General features: G+C 48.5%; 1 protein-coding gene across 1 annotated transcript; it reads left to right on the forward strand.

Moving 5' to 3' along the window:
• The first annotated feature begins 746 nt into the window (after positions 1-746).
• Positions 747-24,355, forward strand: Cpne9 (copine family member 9). Its single transcript, XM_052172635.1, has 21 exons — positions 747-814; positions 1,282-1,322; positions 1,431-1,477; positions 1,591-1,694; positions 2,182-2,218; positions 2,443-2,445; positions 2,624-2,700; positions 8,357-8,420; positions 8,535-8,638; positions 8,772-8,876; positions 10,415-10,456; positions 10,747-10,822; positions 10,903-10,956; positions 11,404-11,465; positions 12,088-12,134; positions 12,926-13,107; positions 13,339-13,466; positions 20,152-20,254; positions 21,206-21,263; positions 21,604-21,677; positions 24,170-24,355. Exons 1-21 carry the CDS (start codon positions 747-749, stop codon positions 24,353-24,355), a joined length of 1,662 nt encoding a protein of 553 aa, XP_052028595.1.
• Positions 24,356-25,717: the final 1,362 nt, after the last annotated feature.

The raw sequence follows: 25,717 nt of genomic DNA on the forward strand, positions 1-25,717 counted from the left end.
TTCTGGGCTTTGGAGGCAGCAGTGGACACAGCACAGGGAGGGGGCTGCTTGATGAATGTCGGGATTCAGAGGCATCAGTTCATAGAGTTCATCATTCACTAATCCCCTCACACCCTGTACTGGGGGTGGAACCTAGGCCTTTGCATATCGTAGACCAGGTACTGTGCCAGTGAACTGTCCCCCAGAGCCCTGATCTGACAGGCCATCAATGTGAATACCTGGAGGTCACTAAGCCTATCTAAAAATACGCCAGTAGCTGCCACTAGGACCAAACCACTAATATTGAGTAACTTGTTCAAGGTCACACAAAGATTAAGGGTAGAATAACTTCATATCCAGAGACAAGATGGGTCGAGAGAGGGAAAGATGAAGCGGCTCAGAATCGGGGGCTACCAACTCCCACCTGTCAGCCCAAATGTTTCAGAACCATGGACAGTTCTAAGGTTTTCAAAGCTCTGGTCTTGTTTCCGGAGAATGAGTGGGTCAGAGTTGGGCTATGGGTAAGTTTCCCTGACTAGCTCCAGGCTGCTCCAATGGGGCGGGGGCCGCCCGCAGGGCCGGGCGGGGCTGTGCTGCCATCTGGAGCGGCTGCTGCTGGTGGCCACTGTCAGGGCTTGAGCAGCGGAGCGCACACAAGGCTGGAGAGAGCGCCGCTGCCTCCACACATGGGCTGGCCTCGCCACCGCCCCTAGCTTCGGCACCCGGGGTCTTGCAGCCCCTACGCGACTTTGGCTATTGGACCAGTCATGTCTCTCGGCGGAGCCTCGGAGCGTAGCGTCCCGGCCACCAAGATTGAAATTACTGTGTCGTGCCGGTGAGCGGGCCGCGCTGGGGAGGGTTTAAGTACTGACAATTCTCCAGCCTACCGCAGCTGTGGGTTCAGGGTGGGCAGGGGGCTAGACCACAGAGAACTGAGACTGAAGGCTGGAGTCACTGGCAGGATGAAAGAGGGGTGTCCCTGGGCAGCCCCACCCAAACCTGCCGGCTCAAAAGGTGGGCTGCGGGAATCCCTAAAGAGCTGAGCCACAGGGAACCAAAGTTCTGGGACGAGCTGCAGTCCTGGACCCTTGGAGTCAGTGCGGGCACATATAGAGCCAATTGGCAGAGATTTCGGATGCTGTCCCGAATGCTGACAGCGCGGACCCCAACAGTCACTGGGAATAGTAATAGGGAGGGAGTACAATTTGCACCCCAGGTGCCCAGTCAGTTCAGGACTGTGTCAAGGTGGCACGCGCCAGAATGAGGTAGCCCTCTGTCCATCTGTTTGTTGCTTTTCTCTAGGAATCTGCTAGACCTGGATACATTCTCCAAGTCGGACCCCAGTAAGCAGTTCCAAGGCCTGAAGGAGGAACCCGGGGTGTAGGAGCGGGTGGGGAGGTGAGGGGTGCGGGCCGACCTGACAAGCTCCCCTCCCCTGCCCCCACCCGCAGTGGTGGTGCTTCACACGCAGAGCCGGGCCAGCCAGGAGTGGCGGGAGGTAAGTCCCGGAGCCCCAGCCCAGCTCAGGGCCGCTCCCGGGAACCTCTAGCCCGACTGCACGCCTTGTGCTCATGCTCCATTCCCCCCACCCCACCCCTCCCTGCCACCCAGTTCGGACGAACCGAGGTGATTGACAACACACTGAACCCAGACTTCGTGCGCAAATTCGTTCTCGACTATTTCTTTGAGGAAAAGCAAAATCTCCGCTTCGATGTGTGAGGCTCCTCCTAGAATCCTGTCTTGCCCTCTCCCTCTCCCCACCCCCCAACCTGGGTCAGCCAAAATTCTGCCTGGTCTCTTCCCACCTCACCTTGCTACCTGGCTCCTCCCCCTAGCCAAGGTCCATCTCCTAAGGCTTCCCTGTTCTTAACCCCGCCCCCACACCCAAGTTGGCACCTCCCTATGCAGGATCCATCCAGTTCCCTCCTCAAATCAGGCCCTGCCCACAACCCTGCCTTCTAATTTAGCTCCACCTTGGCCTCGGGCTCCCTCCCTTGCGATTCCATCCCCCATCAAGCCTCTCCCTTGGTTTCACACTACGCTGGACCCTCTCCCCTGTCACACACATCCCAAACCACACCCAAGTTGAGTTGGTGTCCACTGCCCTTCTCTCTGCCTATAATCTTAACCAGACTGATCCTAGCCTCTTCCAGAGTTTCTCCACCCCAGCCCCACCCCACACTGGTTCCACTCTCTTCCCAGGTACAACGTCGACTCTAAAGCCAATATCTCCAAACCGGTAAGCCAGCGACCGCTGGCAGGTTGCTTGGGCACATAGAGGCTAACCTGTCAAAGGACTTCCCTGAACACCTCCTCCTCCCTCCCCCACACCCTCGCGCACCCACCAGCCCTTCTTAGATCCTGGCCCCTGTTGCCTACCAGCCCCACCCCAGTTCCTTCCCGTCTGCTCTGGCCTTATTCACTGGTTTTCTTCCTTCCCTGCCTACCTCCCGGGACCTGCAGAAGGTGAGGATGCAGTGGACTGCACCAGAAAGAATTTGGTTGGGAGATAGATGTTCAAGAAACAGAAAACATGTGGGGCTGTCATTTACACTTGGGAGTTATCAAAAGCAGCAGCATCAACAACAGGGCACGCTTGGGACTCCGTGCCCCTCCCTGACTCGCTGACTCTGTCTTGGCACAGGATTTCCTGGGACAAGCATTCCTGGCCCTGGGAGAGGTGATTGGAGGTCAGGGCAGCCGTGTGGAGCGACCTCTTACGTGAGCTGAAAGGGAAAGGGGAGGGAGGGGTCTCTCTGAGTTCCCAGTCCCAGCCAGGCTGGCAAGATGACTGTAGGGGCTGCAGAGATTGCTTTAACTGGAGCTTCCTTTCCCTATTTTACTCCCCTCAAATCAGTCTCAGGCTGGACACGTTTCCTCTTTGTTCTATTCCCAAGTCCCACTTTACTGGGAAACTTCTTGAAATAAGATCAGGTGCTCAGGTCTTGCCACTATGCCCACTCACTAGATGACACATTAGCCACACCCCAGGGCGTTGCCCTGGTTGAGGACCCCCAGTTCTACCACTGTACTGGACCTCTGCCACCCACTGTTTAATGGGCTAGAGAAAGGAGGTGGAAATCAGTGCAAAACAGTAGCAAACGCCATATGGAGAGAGGATTCAAGGTCAAAAGTGAAGACAGCAGGTGGGAGGGAAAGGGACCACAGTCGATCCTTTGGTCAACCGGAAGACTAGTAACCCTGGAGGACCAGAAGGTGAGGAGTAAGCCTTGTGGACAGAGAGGAAACTGAACCTACATCATAATACATCATAATAAACCAGCCAGTGAGGTGGAGCCAAGGGAGGGACAGGGCAGGAGGCAGGAGATCAGGATGCTCCCAGTCAGGGCCTTGTAGATTTCACTCTGAGAAGTCTATGTAAGATTCTGAGCACAAGTGCCACAATATGATTGTGCTGACCACTGGGTTAAGAATAAACCCTGGCTCAAAAACTACAAAAAGAATAAATTCTGGGTTGACAAAGGCAGAAGCAGATAGCCTATCAGAAAACTGGCCGGTAAGAAAGCTGGCATTGGGGACTGGTCAGATTCTGGAGGGGAAGTCAAGAGATCCCAAAACCATTAAACACTGATGGGAAAGAAAAGGGGCAACAGGAAAGGAGGCAGGGCCTTTATCCTGAGTAGCCGGAAAGATGAGATTGTGCCACCGACTGAAATTATTTGGGTAGTTGTTGCTGTTGTTAAAACGAGCACAGTGAAATCCTTGTATGGTGGCCCACTCCTCTGGTCCCAGCACACGGGAGGCTAAGGCAGGCGGCTTGCCTCAAGGTGGAGACCAGCCTAGGTAACACAGCTGCAAGTCAGGGGGGGCGGGGTTTGAACAGAGACAGACAGACAGAATCCCAGTTTGAAGGGCAGATTCAGCATGAATGCATGTGTTCTATTAAATACCAAATATATACAACAACTAGTAGCCACACACGCTTTACCTCTGTGCGGGGTCTGTTTTGTGACAGGGGCACCCTATGTCATTTTGATCAGGCTGAGGTTGACCATGCAGAGCAGTTTCTAGCCGTTACTATCGTTTAGGTTTTGACTGAAGATACACTGCTGCACAGGTGTAGGAGTGTCACAGGTGCCACATGAATGTCACAACACTAAAGACACTTAGTGTCAGTCAGAGGAACAACGCCTTACTTTGTTGGCATTTTTTTGGTTTGGAGACATGGTCTCAAGCTATCCTTGAATTCCATATGCAGCCAAGACTGGCCTTGAACTCCCAGACCTCCTTTCTCCACCTGCCAAGTGCTGGGATTCCAAGCCTGTGCCATCATACCTAGCTCCATGATAGCAGTTTCTGATTAAAACATGGAATACGGTCTTTAATTCCCCACCCTCACATTGAAAGAAAAAATGTCTTCCTTCTTTATTTTTCTTTCTTTCTTTCTTTCTTTCTTTCTTTCTTTCTTTCTTTCTTTCTTTCTTTCTTTCTTTCTTTCTTTCTTTCTTTCGAAGAAAGATCCTGTAGTGTAGTTCAGCAGTAGACTGTATCCTTATATACATGTGGCCCCGGGTTTGATCCCAACACCATAAAAAGAAAGAAAAGGAGGACGTAGAGGATGGAGGACAAGCATATCTAATACTACTACAGGTCGTCAGATAAAATGAGAAATGAGAACTCTCTCTCCTGGCAAGAGGAATGAAGGCTGGAGAGGTTTAGGAGTGGGGGAAAGGGACATAAGGAGCCAGAGAATTGCAGAGGTTTTGCTGCAAAGGGGAAAGGGGAGCAATGCATGCCACAGCCCTAGGGTCAGGAATAGGCTTACAGGGCTGGTGGTAGAGCTCAGTGGATTAAAAAGCACCTTCCGCCATGCCTAATGATCGACATGAAGTTATCTACATATACACAGAAACAAATAAATGTAAAATGATGCTCAACTTGTAAGCCCAGCGCTTGGAAGGATAAGGCAGGTTTTGGAGTTCAAGGCCAGCCTAGGCTACATCATAAGAACCTTTAAAGAGAAAAACAGAATAGATTTATATTTTAAAATTATGTTTTTAAATGAGCATACAGAATAATGGGTTTCATTTGTGGCATCTTTGTATCCATATGTCAGTTTGTAGTTTTCTTACAGGAGAAAAAGTATGTCACATTTGTAATTTGATGTGACTGGGCCTGTAGAGACTGGGGGATAGACAGAAGGGGAAACCACCAGAAGGGTAGCCTGTGTCTGTCATTCTAGCACTCAAGAACGAAGCACTGCCATGAATCTGAAGCCATCCTGGGCTACATAGTGAGTTCTAGGCAATGGTTAGCTACAAAGAATGTCGGGGTGAGCGTAGCTGGTGTGATGTCCTTGTGCAGACGAGACAGAACGGGTAGTAGCTGCAGAGGGAGGGGTGCAGAGGCACGTGATGGTTCATTTATAGTAGCTGTAGGAAGACTCAGCCATGTGGGTGAAGATGCTGGTGGAGGCAGAGTGGCATGGCGGTGGGTGGACTATCTCTTCTGCCTGCTTCAGTTTTGTCAGCAAGTGGGAAACCAGGTCACTGGCTGAGCGAGCTGGGAAGGGAGGAGGCTCTGATGCTTTGAGGGGAGAGGAATGAATCTTCTGTGTAGCATAACTGGAGAGAGAAAGGCCTCGGGTGCTCAGTAGAGTTAGTGGGAGGTTGTTAAGACTTAAGGCTTGAGGTCATATGTGTTGAAATGGAGACTGGCTAGCTGTGTTGTGTGGCTGTGTTCTACTGTGTGAGTGGAGTAAGGATTAGACAGAGTTGGGTTTAAACAGGGCTGCAGTTCCGCAAATTAGTATATTAAAGTCAGAGTGGTGCTCAGAAAGGAGACTGCATTTCTCCCTGATGGAAGAGGGCACAGAGAACGTGGAGAGAATTTAAGGCAATGGGTGCAAGGCTGGATGGGTCACTGTGGGACAACGGCCCCATCCGCATCCACACCCTCTTGTTAAAGCTTGCAGGGTCAGGATTTGAAGGAACTAAACAAACAACCAAACCCTGTAGTTGGTGGTGGTGGTGGTGTCGTCGTCGTTATTGATGCTGTTGCTGTTGTTGTTTGAGACAAGATTTCTCTTGAGCTCTGTCTGCTCTGGCTTTTGCTCTACAGACTAAGTTGGCCCTAATCTCAGAGTCATACACCAGCACACCCAGCTAAAACAGTTCTTTTTATTTTGATTTGTTTGTTTGTTTCTCCTATAGCCCAAGCTAACCTTGAACTCTCTCTATAGAGGTGGTTGGCCTTGATCTATCCTCCTGCCTCAGCCTCCCAAGGGCTGATTGCAGATATGGGTCACCAACCACATCTCCATTTTTTTTTTTTTTTTTTTTTTTGGTTTTTTTGAGACAGGGTTTCTCTGTGTAGACCAGGCTGGCCTTGAGCTCAGAAATTCACCTGCCTCTGCCTCCCAAGTGCCAGCATCAAAGGCGGGTGCCACCAACGCCCAGCTTTCCATTTTTTTATACTTGTTTTTAATGAGACAAGGTTTTTATGTCATCCTGGCTGGCTTGAAACCTACTTTGTAGACTGAGATGGCCTCAAACCTAGATGATCCTCCTGCTGGCCTGAGAACCGGTATGTCTGTCATGCCTAGGTAAGCCCCCTCACTTTAAAGATGGGGAAAGTCGCTGAGCGGTGGTGACACATGCCTTTAATCCCAGCACTTGGGAGGCAGAGGCAGGCAGATTTCTGAGTTCGAGGCCAGCCTGGTCTACAGAGTGAGTTCCAAGACAGCCAGTACTGGAAACAAAAAACAAACAAAAAGATGGGGAAAGTCACATAGCAAGTTAGCTAGGACTTGAACCTGGGACTGTCCTTTTGTATTTGTAAGGGGGCACGCACACATTCAGAGGTCAGATTAACAACTCCCACGAGTTGATCGTCTCCCTCCACTAGGTATGTCCTGGGAATCAAATTCAGGTTTTCAGGCTGGGCAGCAAGTGCCCTTAGCCCTTTAGCCTTTAACCCATGTTGCCAGCTCCTGAACTGAATCCCCTGGACACTTTGGGTGCCTTTAAGTCTCATGAGTTACAGGCCTCTATCAATGAGGGACTGAAGGCAAATCAGAGGTGGGGGGGTCTCTGGCTATACCCTTTGAGCACAGGAAAATGTCCCTTTGGGGGCAGGAGAGAAGAAAATGTCCTTTGCCCTTTTCATTTTTTTTTAAGTCCTTTGCTGTTTGGGAAGTGGAGAGAGTGGAGATGGACTTATTACTGCTTGCATTTTGGTCTGGTTGGTTGGTCAGTTGGTTAGTTGGTTGGTTGGTTGGTTGGTTGGTCAGTTGGTTGGTTAGTTGGTTGGTTGGTTGGTTGGTTGGTTGGTTGGTCGGTCGGTCGGTCGGTTGGTTGGTTGGTTGGTTGGTTGGTTTTTCAAGCAAAGTTTCTCTGTGTAGCCTTAGCTGTCCTAGAGTTCCACCTATGTAGACCAGGCTAGCCTCAAACTCACAGAAATTAAAGCATGGTCTTGCTATGTAGCCTAGGTTGATCTAAACTCACTGTGTACCCAGCCTGGCATCAAAATTACAGTTATTCTCCTGCCTCAACTTCACATGTGCTGGAATTACAGGCATGGGCCACATACCCAGCTGTTTTGTTTGTTGAGACAGAGTCTGACTAGGCAGTCCAGGCTGGCCTCAACATTTTGAAACCCCTACTATAGCTTCCTGAATTTTAGTGTTCTATATTGCCACGTACATTGTACATGAGAGCATGCTTCTGTGTGTGTGTGTGTGTGTGTGTGTGTGTGTGTGTGTGTGTGTGTCTTTATCTCTCCTTTCCTCCCATTTTCAAAAGGCAAAGCACACTTTTGCCTCTTGATCTAAACAGAAATTTCTCTCATTCAGAACTGCCCATCACACTGCACTTGTCTGGAGTTTCGAACTTGCCACTCCTCTTTAAGTTCCCTGAGGGCAGAGTCTGCCAGACTACTGACTGCCAGCTGTGTCCTCCAGTGTAGCACAGTGCAGACAGGCAGACAGCCAGGGCTGTTTGAAGAATGCGCCTTTGGAGTATACAAGGCTCACAAAGCACTTGCCTTCAGGGCACATATTCAGATCCCCCTCACAGCCTCTAGCCATTTCCATTTCAAGAGGAGAAATAAGATGCTAAAGGCGGAGTGCCAGGGTCAAGCAGCAATAAAATCTACTCTAAGTCTACCTGCCTTTGTCACACTGCTATTATGTGATGCCCCCTAGGCTAGTTTAGCCCCTTCCTACAGACTTTAGATACCACCAAGTCAAAGCAGGTCTTTTCTTATCAGGAGCCTCTCAAAATAGAAGTGGGGTGCACTTAGGGGGATTGTCAGCAAATGGCAAAGTGAATGCTCTGGCCCATAAAGCCCAGATTGATCACCCTGAATCTGTTGTCCGCCCTCCCTCCTCTCTCTAAGAGGCCATTTCTGCTTCTAGGGGTGTGCCAGGCAAGAAGTGTGGAACCATACTGCTGACAGCCGAGGAGCTGAGCAACTGCCGGGTCAGTGTGGGCCACATGCTAGAGTGCAGGCGCCTTCATTCCCCAGACTCCCTCCCTGGACACTGGGAGGCTCGGGCTATCGGGGTCCCAACAGCCGCACTCTACCATCCCTAGGACATTGCCACCATGCAGCTGTGTGCAAACAAGCTGGACAAAAAGGACTTCTTTGGGAAGTCAGATCCTTTCCTTGTGTTCTACAGGAGCAATGAAGACGGCACGTGAGTCACTCCCACACAGTGCTAAGGCTAGAAATGTGGCCCGTGCTTATTGAGTGGAAAATCTTGGGAATCTCTGCAACTAGTGGCCGCAGTGCCACTCCCAGGCATTCTCCAGTTTCCTGCCTCCCTCCAGGTTCACCATCTGCCACAAGACAGAGGTTGTGAAAAACACCCTGAATCCAGTCTGGCAGCCCTTCAGCATCCCCGTGCGGGCACTGTGCAATGGAGACTATGACAGGTCTGCGCCACAGGGATCGGGGTCAGGCCAGGAGGGAGGCTCCCTCCACAAAAGGGACGAGGTCCCTGAGCCCCAGAAAGAGGAGATGGTATATCAGAGCAGGGGAACAATGAGTGAGCAGATGCCAGGGTAGATGGTCAGATGGGTTGATAAACTGTGGATGGAGGGATGGATGGATGGATGGATGGACGGACGGACGGACGGATGGATGGACGGATGGATGGAGGGACGGATGGATGGAGGGAGGGATGGATGGATGGATGGATGGATGGACAGATAAAGGGGGTAGTAGGTGGGGAGAGAAGGAACTGCTAAAAGCATAGACAATGAATAGAAAGTTAGACTGGTAGGTATGTCAGCAGATGGAGAGAAGATGGATGATATGGAGACATAATAACTGAGTATGTAAGAGCTGAGGAATAACTTGAGAGAGGCAGGCACATGAATGAAAAGTCAAGTAGGATAGAATGAGACATGTGGAGCGACAGGTGAGTTGATGCCCAGACAGATGAATCCCAGATGGATGAATAGATGATTAGTGGATGAATCAGTTGATTGATGTGTGTAAAGTAGATGGCTGACCCAAAGGAACTACTGAGCGAGTGGATGGTGGGTGGGTGGGTGGGTGGGTGGGCTGGGAGGGCTGAAGGGCACCTGAATGGATGGTATACAAATGAATGGACAGAAGTTAATATGGCTGGGTATTTAATTGAGCAGATGAACAGACAGATGGGTGCTTATATCATGTATATGTGTTAGAGTTGATTAATGATGGGCTGTATAGATTGATGGGTGAATAAAGAGAAAGATGAATAGGTAATTGATTTGGCATATATATGAATAAGTGGACAGCTACAGAGTTTGATGGGCTGAACTCAAAAGATATATGAGATAGAGGATACAGTCTCTGCATCCAGATGTGGTGACACGTGTTTGTAATCTCAGGACTTGGGAGGCTGAGGCAAAAGAATCTTGAGTTTAAGGCCAGCCTGGGATAGACAGCAAAATTGTTGAAGGGGAAAAGGAAGTTCCAAAAGAAAGAAGGGAAGAAAAAAAGGGGAGGGAGTAAAGGTTGCACAGTCTTTGGAAACAGGAAATCTGGGTTTAAATATCAGCTGTCACTTACTAGCTATGAAATTTTAGCCAAATTGCTTAGATTTCAAGGGGGTTGGGGGAGAAGGGGAAGGGTTTATATCAACTTTCTTATCCAAAAATAGGAACAATAGTACTCACAGAGAATAGTACTTATAGAGAATGCATTAAATAAGACATTCTGAACGTGTTAAGAACATCGTCTGGACTCAAGTGAGATTCAAATGGCAAGTGTGTGTATTTTGTGTGTGTGTGTGTGTGCATAAGTGCAGAGGTGCAGAGGTGCAGAGGTGACTGGTCTAGTATGTGTGTGAGGCAATGAGAGGGCGGAAGGCTGAAAACGTGCAGCTGACAGAGGACAGAGGCTGGAGGAGGTGACTGGAGCATGGGTGAGTGCCTGGGCATGTACACACAGCCCATGCTTGCATTTATCATGTGCATTTCAGAACAGTGAAGATCGACGTGTACGACTGGGACCGAGATGGAAGGTAGATGAGCCCTTGTGCTTCTTTCTCCTGTGCTCACTGGGGCAATTCCTAGATCATGCGGTACATTCACTAGGAACCTCAAAGCAGTTCCGGAAGCCAGAAGAGTGATGGCAAACCCACAGCGGCCTGCTTAGATAGCTCTCTAGTACACCATCCTCCACCTTCTCCCTCCCCACCTAGCCACGACCCTACTGCCTTGTAGCCTGTTAGACGCTTAGGCAATAAAAGCGCTAGGATTTGGCTCTGGCTCTGTGCCAGCGGCTGCTTACCCACCCATGGCCTCATTGCAGCCATGACTTCATCGGTGAGTTCACCACCAGCTACCGGGAGCTCAGCAAGGCCCAGAATCAATTCACAGTGTACGAGGTGAGGGCACACCCTCCCATTTTGCCAGGCTCTCTGTCCTAAGCAGCTGGTAACTGTCGCTGTGACTATCCTCCACTTAGGTACTTAACCCTCGGAAGAAATGCAAGAAGAAGAAATATACCAACTCGGGGACCGTGAGTACTCCCTGGCCTCTGACCTCCCAGATCCTTCTGTCTCTATTGCATGACACACATGACAACTACTGGAGGTAGAACAAGGCAGTGGGCACAAGTGACTTGGGACAGGAACACTGAGGCTAAGGCCTCACTGTTCTGAGGCCTTCAGAACACCACTGAACTTCTTTGTTTTTGTTCTGTCTGACCCAGGAAATTTCCCAACTGTTACACTTTTACAAAAATTTTAAAAATACCCTGTTACATTTCCAAATGTAAAATGCTGATGGAAATTCCAGGACGCACCTGTGTTCTTTTGGAGACTGGGCAGGGTGGGAGAAGCTGGACATGAGTGGAAATGCATGTATCCCATAATGCAGTTCTCTTCAAAGGTGTACTAGGCTCCCCCTCTTCTGCTACCTCAGCTGGGATTACAAAAGTGGCAGAGCGGCCTCTTGTGTACCACAGGTGACGCTCCTGTCCTTCTCTGTGGACTCAGAATTCACTTTTGTGGATTACATCAAGGGAGGGTGAGTCGTCCGCCAGCCAGCAGTGAGTGTTCTTGCTGGTGAATGGTCAGGGCCAGTGAGGTCGTGGAGACAGACTGCCCGGCACTAGCAATGATGTGTCAAGTGTTCTATGAAGTGCAGAATTCTCTGTTCTATTTGTGGGCTGCCAGTCCCTTTGGAAGATAGAAGCCGAGATCAGTAATCTCGGACAGTGGCCTAGGAGCTGGGGGTGTGGTTCAGTGCGTTCAATGCCAATGGTGTCCATGCACTCACACACAGGAAATGCCTCATGGGTAAATAAGAAAGCAGCGTGGCCAGGCTGACCATAGGAGACACTGACCTAGGCACTGAACTTAGCTTCTCTGAATTTCACTTTTTTCTTATGTAAAACAGATTTTAGTTACTATTTCAAGACTATAGTATTACATTAAGCTACATATAATATCCTAGTCATGAGACTATACAGTTAATTCTGCTTCCAAAGTGGAGCAGCAGCAGCAGCAGCAGCAGCATTTGGCACTTGGCTGGTTCTACTCAGATTGCTTGGATCACAATCTGCAGTTTAACATGTGTCCGTGTTTGGGAAATATTGATTTCATAGGTTTTGGTCCCTCATTAATCAAGCCTCCTACTCTTCCACTAGGACACAGCTGAACTTCACTGTAGCTATTGACTTCACTGCTTCTAATGGTGAGACATGACACGGGGTGGGGGGTGGGGGAATGGGCGGAGTCTAAGGATTCTTTAGAGATTAGCCTAGAGCCCCAAGCAGTCCACATGTGTGTAAAGCCAAGCCAGGATGGCACTTGTGAAGGAGTGATGGAGGGGAGCTAGTGGGTTCCAAGGTGGACAGAGGGTGCAGGACAAGATGGGTACCAGCTCAGAGAAGGTTGAATGGTTAGATAGTTCAACTGGCCAGAGAGAAAATGGACAGGTAGGAGAGAATGGGGTTATCAGGGGAGGACAAATGGATTGGTGGGTAGGTATGTACAATGATAAATGAATAGGTGGTGAATGATTAATCAATAGGCAAACCAACGAATATATCATGGGGAGAAGGACTGGGGGTGGGTGCCCTGAGGGGTATGAAGTGTGTGTGTGAGCGCATGGGCAGACAGCTGTTTCAAGTTGAGGGGGTAATAGGTCCCCCCTCAGGGAGGAGACTCAGGCAGGACAAGGGAATGGACAGGGATGACTGAACGAAGAGACTAGTTAGTATAAAGACAGCAAGGAAGAGAACTAAGTAAACAGGATGCATAGATGACTCAGAGAATACACACGTCGGTGGATAGACATGAACAGATTGAAAACTGAATTTGCCGCCTGGCAGGTGGGTTGGAGGATGTGTGGTAAAGGGAGAGTTTTGAGAAGGGTCTGTGAACAGAAGGATGACGCAGTCACAGAATGATGGAGTTCGTGTAGAGGGGGGAGATGCATGGAGGTATAGCAGCTGAGTGTGAGGTCGGCCCTCTTCTCTATAGGGAACCCCCTGCAGCCTACCTCGCTGCACTACATGAGTCCCTACCAGCTCAGCGCCTATGCCATGGCCCTCAAGGCAGTGGGAGAGATCATCCAGGACTACGACAGTGACAAGCTCTTCCCAGCCTATGGTTTTGGGGCCAAGCTGCCCCCAGAGGGGCGGATCTCCCACCAGTTCCCCCTGGTACGGTATGGGCTAGGGCATGCACTCAGTATGCCTCAGTTGATGGGTCACTTCTGTCACTATTGTGTGAAGGTCGAGGGCCAAGGAAGAGCTGTGAGTCACTGCCAGGACAGGGGGGTGCTGCGGTTTGGAGGGGAGCATGAAGGGGGTGTGGGGTGAGCTGGGGTCAGAGCACTCGGGGACACGCTTGGTGGGCTTAGCTTAGCTGAGCCTTTTGTTGTTCTTCTTCAGAACAATAATGATGAAGACCCCAACTGCGCAGGCATTGAGGGCGTGCTGGAGAGCTACTTCCAGAGCCTGCGCACAGTGCAGCTCTACGGGCCCACTTACTTTGCTCCTGTTATCAATCAGGTGGCCAGGTAAGGGACCTGGGTGAGGGTGAGGGGCATGTGACTGGACCCGGACACAGGCAGGCCTACTAAGTGTCCAGTGTTATCCAGGAGGAGGTACCAAGAAGGGACCCTGCCTGCCTGTGCTTACCGAAAGTGTCAAGAAACAACCTTAGTGCTGCCTGGGAGTCACATTCCAGGCCAAAGAGTGGCCTTGGTGACCTTGACTTTGCCTAAGAGAGGGAAGTCTCGGGGCAGTGGTGAAGGTACCAGGTTTCATGGTAGGCGTGTGCGCAAGGCTTAAGCAACTTGCTTTGTATCATTCATTTGTTATTTATTATGTATGTATGCATGTATGTATGTATTTATTTATTTTTCTGAAAAATGATCTCGTAGAGGCCAGGTTGGCCTGGAACTTGCTATGCTGGCAAGGCCTGTCCTTGAACTCCTGATTCTCCTGCCTCCAACACCTAAGTACTGGTTCTATATGGACAGACGGGTGTGATACGGTGCCAGCTAGCTTAGCTGCTGCCTTGTCATTGTTCTACTGCTGGGAAGAGACACCATGACCAAGGAAACTCTTAAAACAGACAGCATTTAGCCAGGCAGGGAGGGAAACGCCTTTAGCCCTAGCACCCAGGCGCAGCAGCAGGAGGATTCCTGAGAGTCAAGACCAGCCTGGTTTACAGACAAACCAAGGCTACATAAAGAAACCCTGTCTCAAGGGTGAAAAAGGGCAGAGGGGGCTGGCTTACAGTTTCAGAGGTTAGCCCATTATCCACATGATGGGGAGCACAGCTGCACACAAGTGGACATGGTGTGAAGTAGATGAGAATTCTACATCCTGATCCACAGACAGATCAGGCAGGAGGTGTTGGTGTGTGTGTGTGTGTGTGTGTGTGTGTGTGTAGGTGGGGATGTGAAGAAGGCTTTTGAAACCTTGAAGTTCCCCCCAGGCACACTTCCTCCAGTAGGGCTACACCTTCTAATCCTTCAAGCCCCTCTCAAATAGTGTCAGTCCCTGTTAGCCTGCAAAGACAAACCTATGGGGGTTATTCTTATTCAAAATGCCACAGACGCTCTTGTGTGGTTGTTACTTCTGGTTTTCTGGTTTTTGTTTTTAGACTGGGTCTCCCTTGGTCCTGGCTGTCCTAGATTTTACTAGACAGACCAAGCTGGCCTTAAACTCACAGAGATCCACCCCAGTGCTGGGATTAGGAATGCGCCATCACAGACCACTTTAGCTTTCTGCCTTCTGAGTGCTGGGATTAAAGGCGTTCACCACCACTGCCTGGCTTAGCTTAGCGTCTTTAATAGAGACCTGTGAAGTGGTTAGATAATGGACATCCACAGAAGCTTCTCTTCCTTCTTCTTCTTCTTTTTCTTTTTTTTTTTTTTTAAGATTTATTTATATGAGTACATTGTTGCTGTCTTCAGACACACCAGAAGAGGGCATTAGAACCCATTACAGATGGTTGTGAGCCACCATATGGTTGCTGGGGATTGAACTCAGGACCTCTGGAAGAGCAGCAGTCTGTGCTTTTAACCACTGAGTCATCTCTTCAGCCCCCTTGTTTTGTTTCTAGAGACATGGTTTCTTTGTGTAACTCTGGCGGTCCCAGTTATAGATCAGTCTGGCCTCAACTCAGAGAGATCTGCCTTTCTCTGCCTCCTGAGTGCTGGGATTAAAGGCGCTCCCTGCCACATCCAGCCTCCCTTCTTTTACTCTGTTTTTGAACAAGGTCTCACTCTGTAGTTAAGGCTGACCTTTAGCCCCCTATATAGCTAAGTGATCGGCCTGCTTCAGCCATCCGTGCTGCCTTGACAGGCATGCAACACCACACCCAGTAATATTAGCTTATATGTGGAGTAATTGTGAGGTTGGGTAGAAGAAAATAGAAAATAGATGATAGTGTAAGAGGGAACAGCATATTATCTGGTCCATAGAAAATGCACAGAGGTGATAGGCTTAAAACTGCAAAACTTTAGAATAAATATAAGCAAAGAAAAGTCAGGTCAACTAAGAAGGAAGCAAAGGGTATTAAATGTAGACAAAAATAAAACTAGAGAATAAAGCAAGCATATAACAAAGGAATGGGACAAGCAGTAAGGCTTACTTTAGAAAAGGAGTGAACTAGGAGGTGCTGCAAACCATAAAGTACCCAAACAAGATGACCTGAGTTCACATCCCCAGGACCCACATAAAATCTGGGCGTCACAGTGGTCACCTGGAACCCTAAGTCTGGGAGGCAGAGGAAAGCATTCTCCTGGGGCTTGCTGGCCAAACAGTCTGGTCAAATCAGTCAGCTCCAGGCTCAGAGAAAGAACCCTTTTCAAAAAATAAGGTGAAGAATGATTGGGTAAGATACTTGATATCAACTTCTGGTTCTGAATGCACATATACAAATACATATGCACACGCGCGCGTGCGCGCACGCGTGCACACACACATCTACCTTTACTTTTTTTATTCAGTCAGAGAAACTTCCTTCTTTCTTCCCCCACCTTGTGTGTGTGTGTGTGTGTGTGTGTGTGTGTGTACATGTACAATTTCCACACTTATGAGCTGAGGCAGAATAATCTCAAATTCAAGGCCAAACTGGACTACATATTGACATCCTGTCTCAAAAACAAAAGAAATAAATCTGGTTAAAACAAAGGGTCTCAGAAAGCATGGAGTAAAAGACTGGGGAAAGAACCGATGAGGGTTGTGGCTGCCTACCCTGCAGAAGGCCCTGGGTTCAATTCTCAGCACCCCTTAAGTCAGAGATGGTGACACATGCCTGTAATCTTAGCATTTGGGAAGTAGAGTCGGGAGGATCAGAAAGGTTCATCCGAAGCTACTGAAAGAGTGCAAGGACAACCTGGGCTACAGGAGACCCCCATCTAAAAACAAAAACAAAAAACAAACAAACAAAAATAATTGAGAAGTAAATGAATGGAATGATTAATAAAAAAACTAAAAAACAAAAACACAAAACCAAACAGTAATGAAAACGCATGTTAAAGGCTTCTTGAGAGATTTTTTGGGTCCATAGACTTTTTTTTTTATTCGATATATTTTTTTATTTACATTTCAAATGATTTCCCCTTTTCTAGACCCCCCACTCCCCAAAAGTCCCATCAGCCCCCTTCCCTTCCCCTGTTTTCCCACCCAACCCTTCCCACTTCCCTGTTCTGGTTTTGCCCTATACTGCTTCACTGAGTCTTTCCAGAACAAGGGGTCCATAGACTTTCTATTTCTACGGATTTACTCTCTGATGCTTAATGAGGATAATAGTTACTGTAATTATAAAAGCTACATGACACTGCTAGAGATTTTTTGTTTGTTTGGTGGGGTTTTTTTTGTTGTTGTTGTTGTTTTTGTTTGGGTGGTTTTTTGGTTTTAAGATAGGTTTCTCTGTGTAGCCCTGGCTGTCCTGGAACTCACTCTGTAGACCAGGCTAGTCTCGAACTCAGAAATCTGCCTGCCTCTGCCCCCAAGTGCTGGGATTAAAGGAGTGCGCCACCATTGCCCAGCTTAGAAAATATTAAGACAGCCGGGGCGGTGGTGGCACACGCCTGTAATCCCAGCACTCTGGGAGGCAGAGGCAGGCGGATCTCTGAGTTCTAGGCCAGCCTGGTCTACAGAGTGAGTTCCAGGACAGCCAGGGCTACACAGAGAAACCCTGTCTCAAAAAAAAAAAAAAAAATCCAAAACACAAAACAAAACAAAAAAAAAAAAGAAAATATTAAGAAGGGGAAATAAAAGTTTGAAATAAGAACCAGGCATCGTGGTCCACATCTTTAATTCCAGCAATCAGGGAGCAGAGGCAGGAAAATCTCTGAGTTTGAAGTCAGCCTGATCCACATAATGAATCCCAGGCTAGCTAGGACAGCTCAGTGAGACCTTTTCTCCAAACAAACAAAAAAGGAAAAAGAAAAGATGGAACATGTTGCATCACAATGTTTTGTCACTAATTCTGGAATTTGACCATGTTTGGTTATTATTATTAAGCAGACTTCTTAGACATCTTGAGCAACTACAGTGGTTCATTTATTCATTTATTTAGTAAACATTCAGTTAAGGATAATTCTATCAAAAGTGTAGATTCGGGAGTAGAGTAAATTGGTAGTACATCAGGGCCATGCCCTACCCCTACCCACCACCCCCAACAGTGTCTCATATACTCTAGGCTGACATTGTAGCCAAGGATAATGTAGACCTTCTAATCCCCCCCCCCCTGCTTCCCTGCCTTCCCAGGGTTGGGATGCAGGTGTGCACCACTCTGTCTAGTTTATGTGGTGCTGCTGGGGATCAAACCCCAGCCTATGTGTGCTAGGCAAGCTACCTTTTTTTTGTTTTGTTTTGTTTTGTTTTGTTTTTTTGGATTTGGTTTTTTTGAGACAGGGTTTCTCTGCATAGCCCTGGCTGTCCTGGAACTTACTCTGTAGACCAGGCTGGCCTCGAACTCAGAAATCCACCTGCCTCTGCCTCCCAGAGTGCTGGGATTACAGGCGTGCGCCACCACCGCCCAGTGCAAGCTACCTTTTGAGCTATCAGCCCTAGCACATTGGTCATGCATTGTCATGCGCTGGCTTTGTGGCTTTGATCAATTCTCTGAACCACTCTGTAAGATGAGATTGAGACTGCTAGCAGTATTTACCCTGCAGGGTTGTCCTAAGGACTCGTTAGCAGGTGTCAAGCACTCACAAGTGTGCTTGCCCCTGGTAAGTGCTGTAACTGTAGTTATCACCGTCCCTATTAGTATCACTATCACTATTCAAAGGGCAGCTGCTGTGTGCTCAGCTCTCTGCTGGGGCACTGGGGACTCACAGATGAATCGAATTTAGTCCTTGCCCTCCGGAGCTCCCGCCTTGGTTCAGGAGACAGAAATATAAATAAATCATCACTTCTGTAGGCCAAAGCTCCCCAGAAATTTCTAGCAAGTTGCCTGGTGGCAAAAAGTAAGACACTGCATTCCCTGGGGATGGGGGGCAGGGGGAGATGGAGGGCACAGTTGAAAGCAGTCAGACTGAGAGGGACTTTGAAGTCTAGTGTTTCATCTTACAAACACATGCAAACGTTCCAGTCTTCCCCTATCGTGTCTGTGTTTGCTCTAATTGTGTTAAGAAGGAGCGTTGTGTTGTATGCACTTCATCCCCTGGCCTCATCCACACACAGGACTATTCATCCTGGGAACCCTCGGGGTATGAGGCTCTCAGTGGTTGGGGCTGCATCCTAAATGATAGGGTACAGGGTACAGTAGAAGGGCTACTTAGCTCGGCCTACAGGGTGAGTTGGCCTTCCTCTGGAGTGGGTTAGTAGGCCTGACAGTGGTGATTTCACAGTGAAAGTACAGAGGCACTGAGTGACAGGTCTGGGAGATGCTGGGTGGCTAGACATAGCAGGAACAGGTGCGGCACATGGAGGACTGTGCAGGAGCAGGCCAGGGTGAACACTGATAGGCCCCAGGTTCTTTGCCCTGGGGACTACTGCTTAGTGTTTCTGAACTTCAGTTTCCTCACATTAAAAATAGCATAAGCTGGGTTAGGTGCTGTACATCCCAGCAACCAAGAGGCCAAGGCAGGGGGATTGCCTAGAGTTTAGAAGCCAGCTTGTGCTATATAGCAGTCGCAGGTCAGCCCAGGTTACTGTTCTGTAGAGTCCAGAGAATAATATAAAGACGCCAGACTTTTGATTTGGAATGAGAGAATTTATTAAGTACACAGCAATGTGTGTGTGTGTGTGTCTATATGTGATGGTGTGAGCCTTCAAAGGCAGGATCTTTGTGAATTCAAGGATAGCCTGGTCTACAAATGGAGTTTCGGGCCAGTTGGGGCTACATGGTAAGATCCTGTTTTAAACAATATCTAAAACTGGGGAAAAAAAAAAGTCTACTGCAAGCAAGATTGTTGCCTGCTCTATGTCCGCATGGCAGGTGACAGTGACCTCCACAAAGTGAGCCAGAGACAAAAGACAGCCCTGGGCTGGGCCTCTGAGGACGGTGGGCCAGGGCAGACACAGGTTTCCTTACCCACACCCACTCTGAACCTCAGCATACATTCAGACCTGACTCTACACTGTCACCATGCTTTCTCAGCCTTCTGAGACCATGTTTAGTTGCCGGCACTGTCTAACAAATGTTCTGCAATGAGAGAAGTGGCTGCCTCTCTGCTTTCCAGTGTGGTATTCACCAGGCACATATGGGGGAGAACTCTTAAAGGTAACCAGAATGACTAGCGAATGGAATGTCTCATTCACTTTACCTTAGTTGATTTAAATCTTTATGTCCATTCATATGTGGCTGAGGACAATGTATTGGACAACACAGATCAATCATATCCAGTCTCCTCAGGATGTGTAAGTGAAGTTGGCAGATGGGGTAAAGTAAGTGGGGAGATTGAGGGATGTCTGAAGCCCATCTCTCTGCAGACTGACTTGGTGGATCATTGCTGTGACCCCGCCCGCCCGCACCCAGGAGGTGGAAGCAGGCAGGAGAATTAGTCAGTGTCTGGCTACTTTTCAACTATGAGAGAGAGAGACCTAATCTTAAAATGATATACAGAGTGGAAAGGTGGCAGATACGGGCAGAGGTCAGGTCTACCGAAGCGTGTGGGAGTCGGAAGGCCCAGGGCTTGCCCACTGTTATCTGGTGGCTGGAGAAGCAGGGACTGAAACTGACCACGCACTCTCTGGCCGGCTGCTGCATACAGACCTTCGTCTTTCACATAGGGCTGCCGCCAAAATCTCCGATGGGTCCCAGTACTACGTTCTGCTCATCATCACTGACGGCGTCATCTCCGACATGACACAGACCAAAGAAGCCATCGTGAGTGTGAGTTTGAGGAGGAAAGCTTGTCAGGGAGGGGTCATTGTCCTTGCAGTGCAGGGGCTATGAAGGTTATTCCATATGTATCCTAACAGTTTCACCTGCCAGTTTCAGAGATGCCTATTGGCTGGGGCACAAACACTGGCTTTTGATCTCTGGGTCCCAGCACGATGCCAGATGACCCCACCATGGAAACCTGAGCTTACAGAATACTGGTCTTTTATATTCAGCAGGAAGCATGCCTTTGTCAGGGGAGGGGGAGGTTTGTTTTTTTATTTGCTTTTAATTTTATTTTTGTTTTGTTTTGTAACAGGGTCTTACTGTGTACTGGATGCCTATATGGCCCAGATTGTCCTGAATAGAGGCAATCTCTCTGCCCCAGCTTCCCAAGTACTGGGTCTATAGGTGTGAGCCACCAGGACTGGCTATTTTTGTTTGTTGGTTTGTTGGCCTGGGACTAACCATATAGACCAGGTTGTTCTTGAACTCACTTTGATCCTCCTGCCTCTGCCTCCTGAGTCCTGGAAATATAGAAATGATATGCTATGCCTAGAATGGGCATTTTGCTGTCATTAAGGTTTCCATGGTTTTGTTGATTTTGAGATGGAATCTTACTTATACTGTATCTCAGACTGGCCTAGAACTCATTCTTTAACCAGAGTTGGTCTGGAATTTGTGGTGATCCCCCTGCCTCAACCTCATGAGTACTAGGATTACAGATGTATATTGCCATATCTGGCAGGAAAACCTTTTTAAAATGATACTAGAAATATTCAAGGCCATCTTGGGCTACAGAGGGAGACTTTATGTCACCCCAGAAGGCAGCTGCCGTGCATTCAGAGATAGTCTGTAACCAACCCCGGCAGCGTATCTCAGCTCCCAGGAGTATGTCACCCACACAGATGCCACGGCACTGTCCTGTCACAGCTGCTTACTCCAGCCATTCCTCTCCCTCAGGCCTCCTCACTGCCCATGTCCATCATTATTGTCGGTGTCGGACCAGCCATGTTTGAGGGTGAGTAGGATGGGGTGTGCCCATGACTGGGACTGGGAGCTGGAGAGAACAGGAAGGATCTAGCCAATTGGGCCCTCCTTGAAGACAAGACTGACTGGCACCTTGGTGAAGTCAAACATGTTGCCTCTCTGTAACCATGACTGCTGGGGTCAACACTTTCTAGGAGAATGGAACAAGCAGGAAGGAAAGCTAAGATGACAATAATAGCAGTATCACACCACTGTGGAATGCAAGTGTCAGGTCTCCTGGTGAGGACCCTGGGGGGCTCTAGTGAGGAAGGGGCAGGATGAGTTGAAGCTGGAGAGGCCCATCTAATGATGCCTGCCTGTCTTTTCTGCAGCAATGGAAGAACTGGATGGTGATGATGTGCGTGTGTCCTCCAGGGGACGCTATGCAGAGCGGGACATCGTTCAGGTAGCCCTGGAGTAGTGAAAGCAGAGAGAAACAAGGCTTCCTAGGAGCCACTCCCCTTAACTCCTTCCTAGTCACTGCCTTTCTCCCCTCAAACCTTCCTCATTCATAGAACGAGTTCCCTTTTTTAAAACAAGAACAAAAATCTTGTTAGACAAAAGAATGTTAGGTCGCACAGACAGGCCTGGGACTCCTGATCCTCATTCCTCAGCCTCCAGAGTTCTGGAGTTGCATCGCATCACCACACCAGCTTAGAAGAGTCCTTTTGAGGGATCAAGTGGGTTGCAGCGGTCTGGAAGGGTGTATGATGTAGGAGGAGCAGGTCTCTGCCCTCTAGTGGAGATGACCAGTATTACACAGACAGCCCAACTAGCAGAAGCTGCTGTCAACAGCCAATAGGAGTGAGGGGAGGCTTCTGTGAGGCTGTGCTGTTGAAACCAGAGGAAGGTATCAACTTCACTGGCAGGGAAGGAGCACGGAAGACCTGCCAGAGGCTCAGACCAGGCTGGCAGGATTGTCTGCCATGGATGTCTGTGGTTTGACCATCAGAATGCATTCTTAATTATGTAGCCCTCCATACATTTATTGTTTTGTTTTAGACAGAACCCTACTATTTAGGGAACTGGGAGCTCTGGCTAGTCTAGAATTCATCGTAATCCTACTACTTCAGCCTCATGAGTGCTAGGAGTGTGTGCCACAATGCCCAGATGGAACTAAATTGTAAAAGGATCCCAGCTGCTGCACTGTGGATGCTGGGGCAGGGCAGGGAAACGCCCAGGTACCCACTAGCAAGCAGCAAAAATGACTGGGGTATGTGAACACCCCAGAAGTAGCCAACTCAAAAGATGTTTCAAGGCGGGAGGCAGTTCAGTTGGCAGAGTACTTGTCCAGCATGCATGAGGCCCTGGCTTCCATCTCCAGCACTGTGTAAACCAATACTCCTGAAATGGCAGCACTCAGGAGGTAGAGGCAGACGGATATGACGTTCAAGGTCAGGCCAGCGAGAAGGAGGGTTAAATGTACTCTGCTGAGCAAACCTGGTGACAGGAGTTAGAGTCCTGGGACCCCATGGTAGGTGAGAACCCACTCTGCCCTCCTCATGTGCACCATGGCACACTTATGCCTGCCTTCACACATGCACACTGAACACACAGAATAACAACAACAACAACCATAAATATTTTTAATTCATGGCTAGTGTGGGGCCTGTATGAGACCATGTCTAAACAAAGGAAAAATTGTTTAAGAGCTGTGCATAGAAGTGTATATGCAAGTGTGCAAGTGTGCGTGCATGTGTGTGTGTGTATGTATGTGTATGTGTGCCTGTAATTCTTGCACTTGGAGGCTAAGGCAGGAGGACTGAGAGTCCCAGACCAGCCTAGGCTATGTAATAAGATTGTCTCAAAAGAATAACAAAACAAAAGAAGATACTTAAGACCATGTTATAGGATTTGATGACTTGGTAAGGACGAGCCTCAGTTTTCTAGTGAGAAAGGTCCCACTGATGGGGGGGGGGGGGAACTAGAGCAGAGATAGGCCAGGAAGACTTGCTATTCAATAAGTAAAGCTGGACTTGGGGGATCTGTGATAACTGAAGGAAAACGTAGTTTTAGCAACTAAATATGTGGTTCTGGGCCAGGGTTAGGCACAGTGGCTACAGCCCAAGCTGTTAGGAGGCTGAAACGGGGATCACAACAGAATGAGACCCAAGAGCAGGGGCAAACGGGGCTCTGGAGGTTTTCTTCCTGCTTTTCCCTTGCCTCCCCCCCTTTACTAACTTCCTTTCCCTGGCAAACTGCCCCTCCCCCTCAATCCCAACTGCTTCCTTTCTCTCCCAAGTCCAACTCTCTCCCTCCCAGCACTCAAGAGGCAAAAGTAGATGACCTCTCTAAAGGCCAGCCTGGTCTACATAATGAGTTCCATGATAGCCAGGGATACACAGAGAGACAGGGGCAGGAGGGGGGCAGTTCAGAGCATAGAAAAACCCAGAGGAATGGAGTTGATGTGAAGTGCAGCTTCTAGAAAAGTAGGGGAAAGAGTGTGGTGTCAGGAGTGGGATTTGGGCTGGGAATGTGGTTCTGGGGTAGACAACTTGTCTTGCATATACAAGATCCTGGGTTCAATGTCCGACACCCCACACAAAGGACTGGGATGGATTCAGAAGGACGACATCAAGCACAGTGAAGCTAAAGAGACTCTCAGCAAGATGAAGTCGGACAGGCACTGCCCACTCCACTGATTTAGTGTTACAGGGCTATTGATGACTTTAGCGAGATAATTTCAGTGACTGTATGAAGTCAAATTAGAATGAGTCAAGGGTGATTAGAAAGTGGGGGCAGAGGTAGGGAATAGAAAGAAAACAGAAATAGGAAGTAGTCCAATATTAAGGGAGAAGAATAGTGATACTTGGGAAGAGATATTAGGGGTCAAAGTGAAACTTGAGTGCTACTCATTTCCTTGGTCACAGCTCACATCTCTTTTCCTGTTTGTCCCAGTTTGTCCCATTCCGAGATTATGTTGACCGATCGGGGAACCAGGTGCTGAGCATGGCACGACTGGCCAAGGATGTACTAGCTGAAATTCCCGAGCAGCTGCTATCCTACATGCGGACCAGGGACATCCAGCCTCGACCTCCTCCCCCTGTTCACCCCAACCCAACCTCAGCCCCAGAACAGCCCTGAGGACTCCGCATATGCAGTGCTTAGCAGTCTGCTTACCTGTCTACCCTCGGCTGGAAGTTAACAGCACCTGGCATTCTGAACCTCACCAGGAGGGCCAGCTAGGCTGTCCAGTGCTGGCTGACAAGCTTTCTGCCCTGACCTCAGAAAGGCCTGGCATGGTCACCACCTGCCTGCCTCATGCCAATAATAAAGCTCATCTTACCCAATCTCTGTCTGTGGGTGTTGGAGAGGAGACTGGGGGACCCAGAGCCTAGGGCACATCAAGAGGGAGGGAGTAAGGAGAACTTGAGTTAGGTTAACATCTATCCTAATATACTCATCCAGTCACATCTATATAAAATTTCAAATATTTTAAGAAAATATGTGTTATGCATACTTGAACATTTTTTTCCTCAGGACAGACGCATCAGATTTTCTAAGAGGTTCTTCACCCCAAAAGAGCTAGCTCTAAGAAAACTGTGCAGTCCTGGTGGTACAAGTCTGTCATCACAAGTCCCAGGCCAGTGGAGTCAATTTATCTGGACTTGGTCTTTTTAAAAAATTGTTTTTAATTAAAAAAGAAAAGGTGGTGCACGCCTGTAATCCCAGCACTCTGGGAGGCAGAGGCAGGCGATTTCCAAGTTCGAGGCCAGCCTGGTCTACAGAGTGAGTTCCAGGACAGCCAGGGCTACACAGAGAAACCCTGTCTCGAAAAAATCAAATCCAAAAAACAAAAAACAAACAAACAAAAAAGTTCAAAAAAAAAAAAGAAAGAAAGAAAGAAAGAAAGAAAGAAACGGCTGTTGTGATAGATCCCTGGTCTTGTATGTGCAAAGCCTTCAATAATAATAAAAAAAATCGGTATAACTTCTTAGATTCATTTACTTTTTGGTTGTTTTGTTTAGATAGGGCCTTGCTGTGTCAATCAGCCTGGCCTGGAACTCAAAGGCAGTCCAAGCAATCCAAACTCAGTCCTTCTGAGTGCTGAGATTACTGGCTTATTCTGAATTTTCCGATGAGTATAATAACTAGAATTTTCTTTGTGCATGCGAATCTTAAACAACAGACACTGTGTTTGGCGATTTACAGACCTCATCTCTCTTAATCCTTACCATAACCCCGGGGCAGAGGGACTATATATTATGCCCATTTAATAATGAAGAACTCGGCTACAATAAGCCATTTCTTTAATAGAAATCGCCAATTTTACACCAGACCCACCTTTTAACCAGGAAACAACTTCTTGGAGTGCTGCTGGTTTTATTGGCATTTCTCAGGGAAACGTGTCATAAGAAAACGTGCACTTTAGGGTGCTGAATACCAAGTCTGCGTGAAAATAAAACAAGTTTTCAGTGACTCTAGCATCTTGGAAGACTTTATCAT

The sequence above is a fragment of the Apodemus sylvaticus genome, chromosome 2, assembly GCF_947179515.1.
Source record: "Apodemus sylvaticus chromosome 2, mApoSyl1.1, whole genome shotgun sequence".
NCBI classification, from domain to species: domain Eukaryota; kingdom Metazoa; phylum Chordata; class Mammalia; order Rodentia; family Muridae; genus Apodemus; species Apodemus sylvaticus.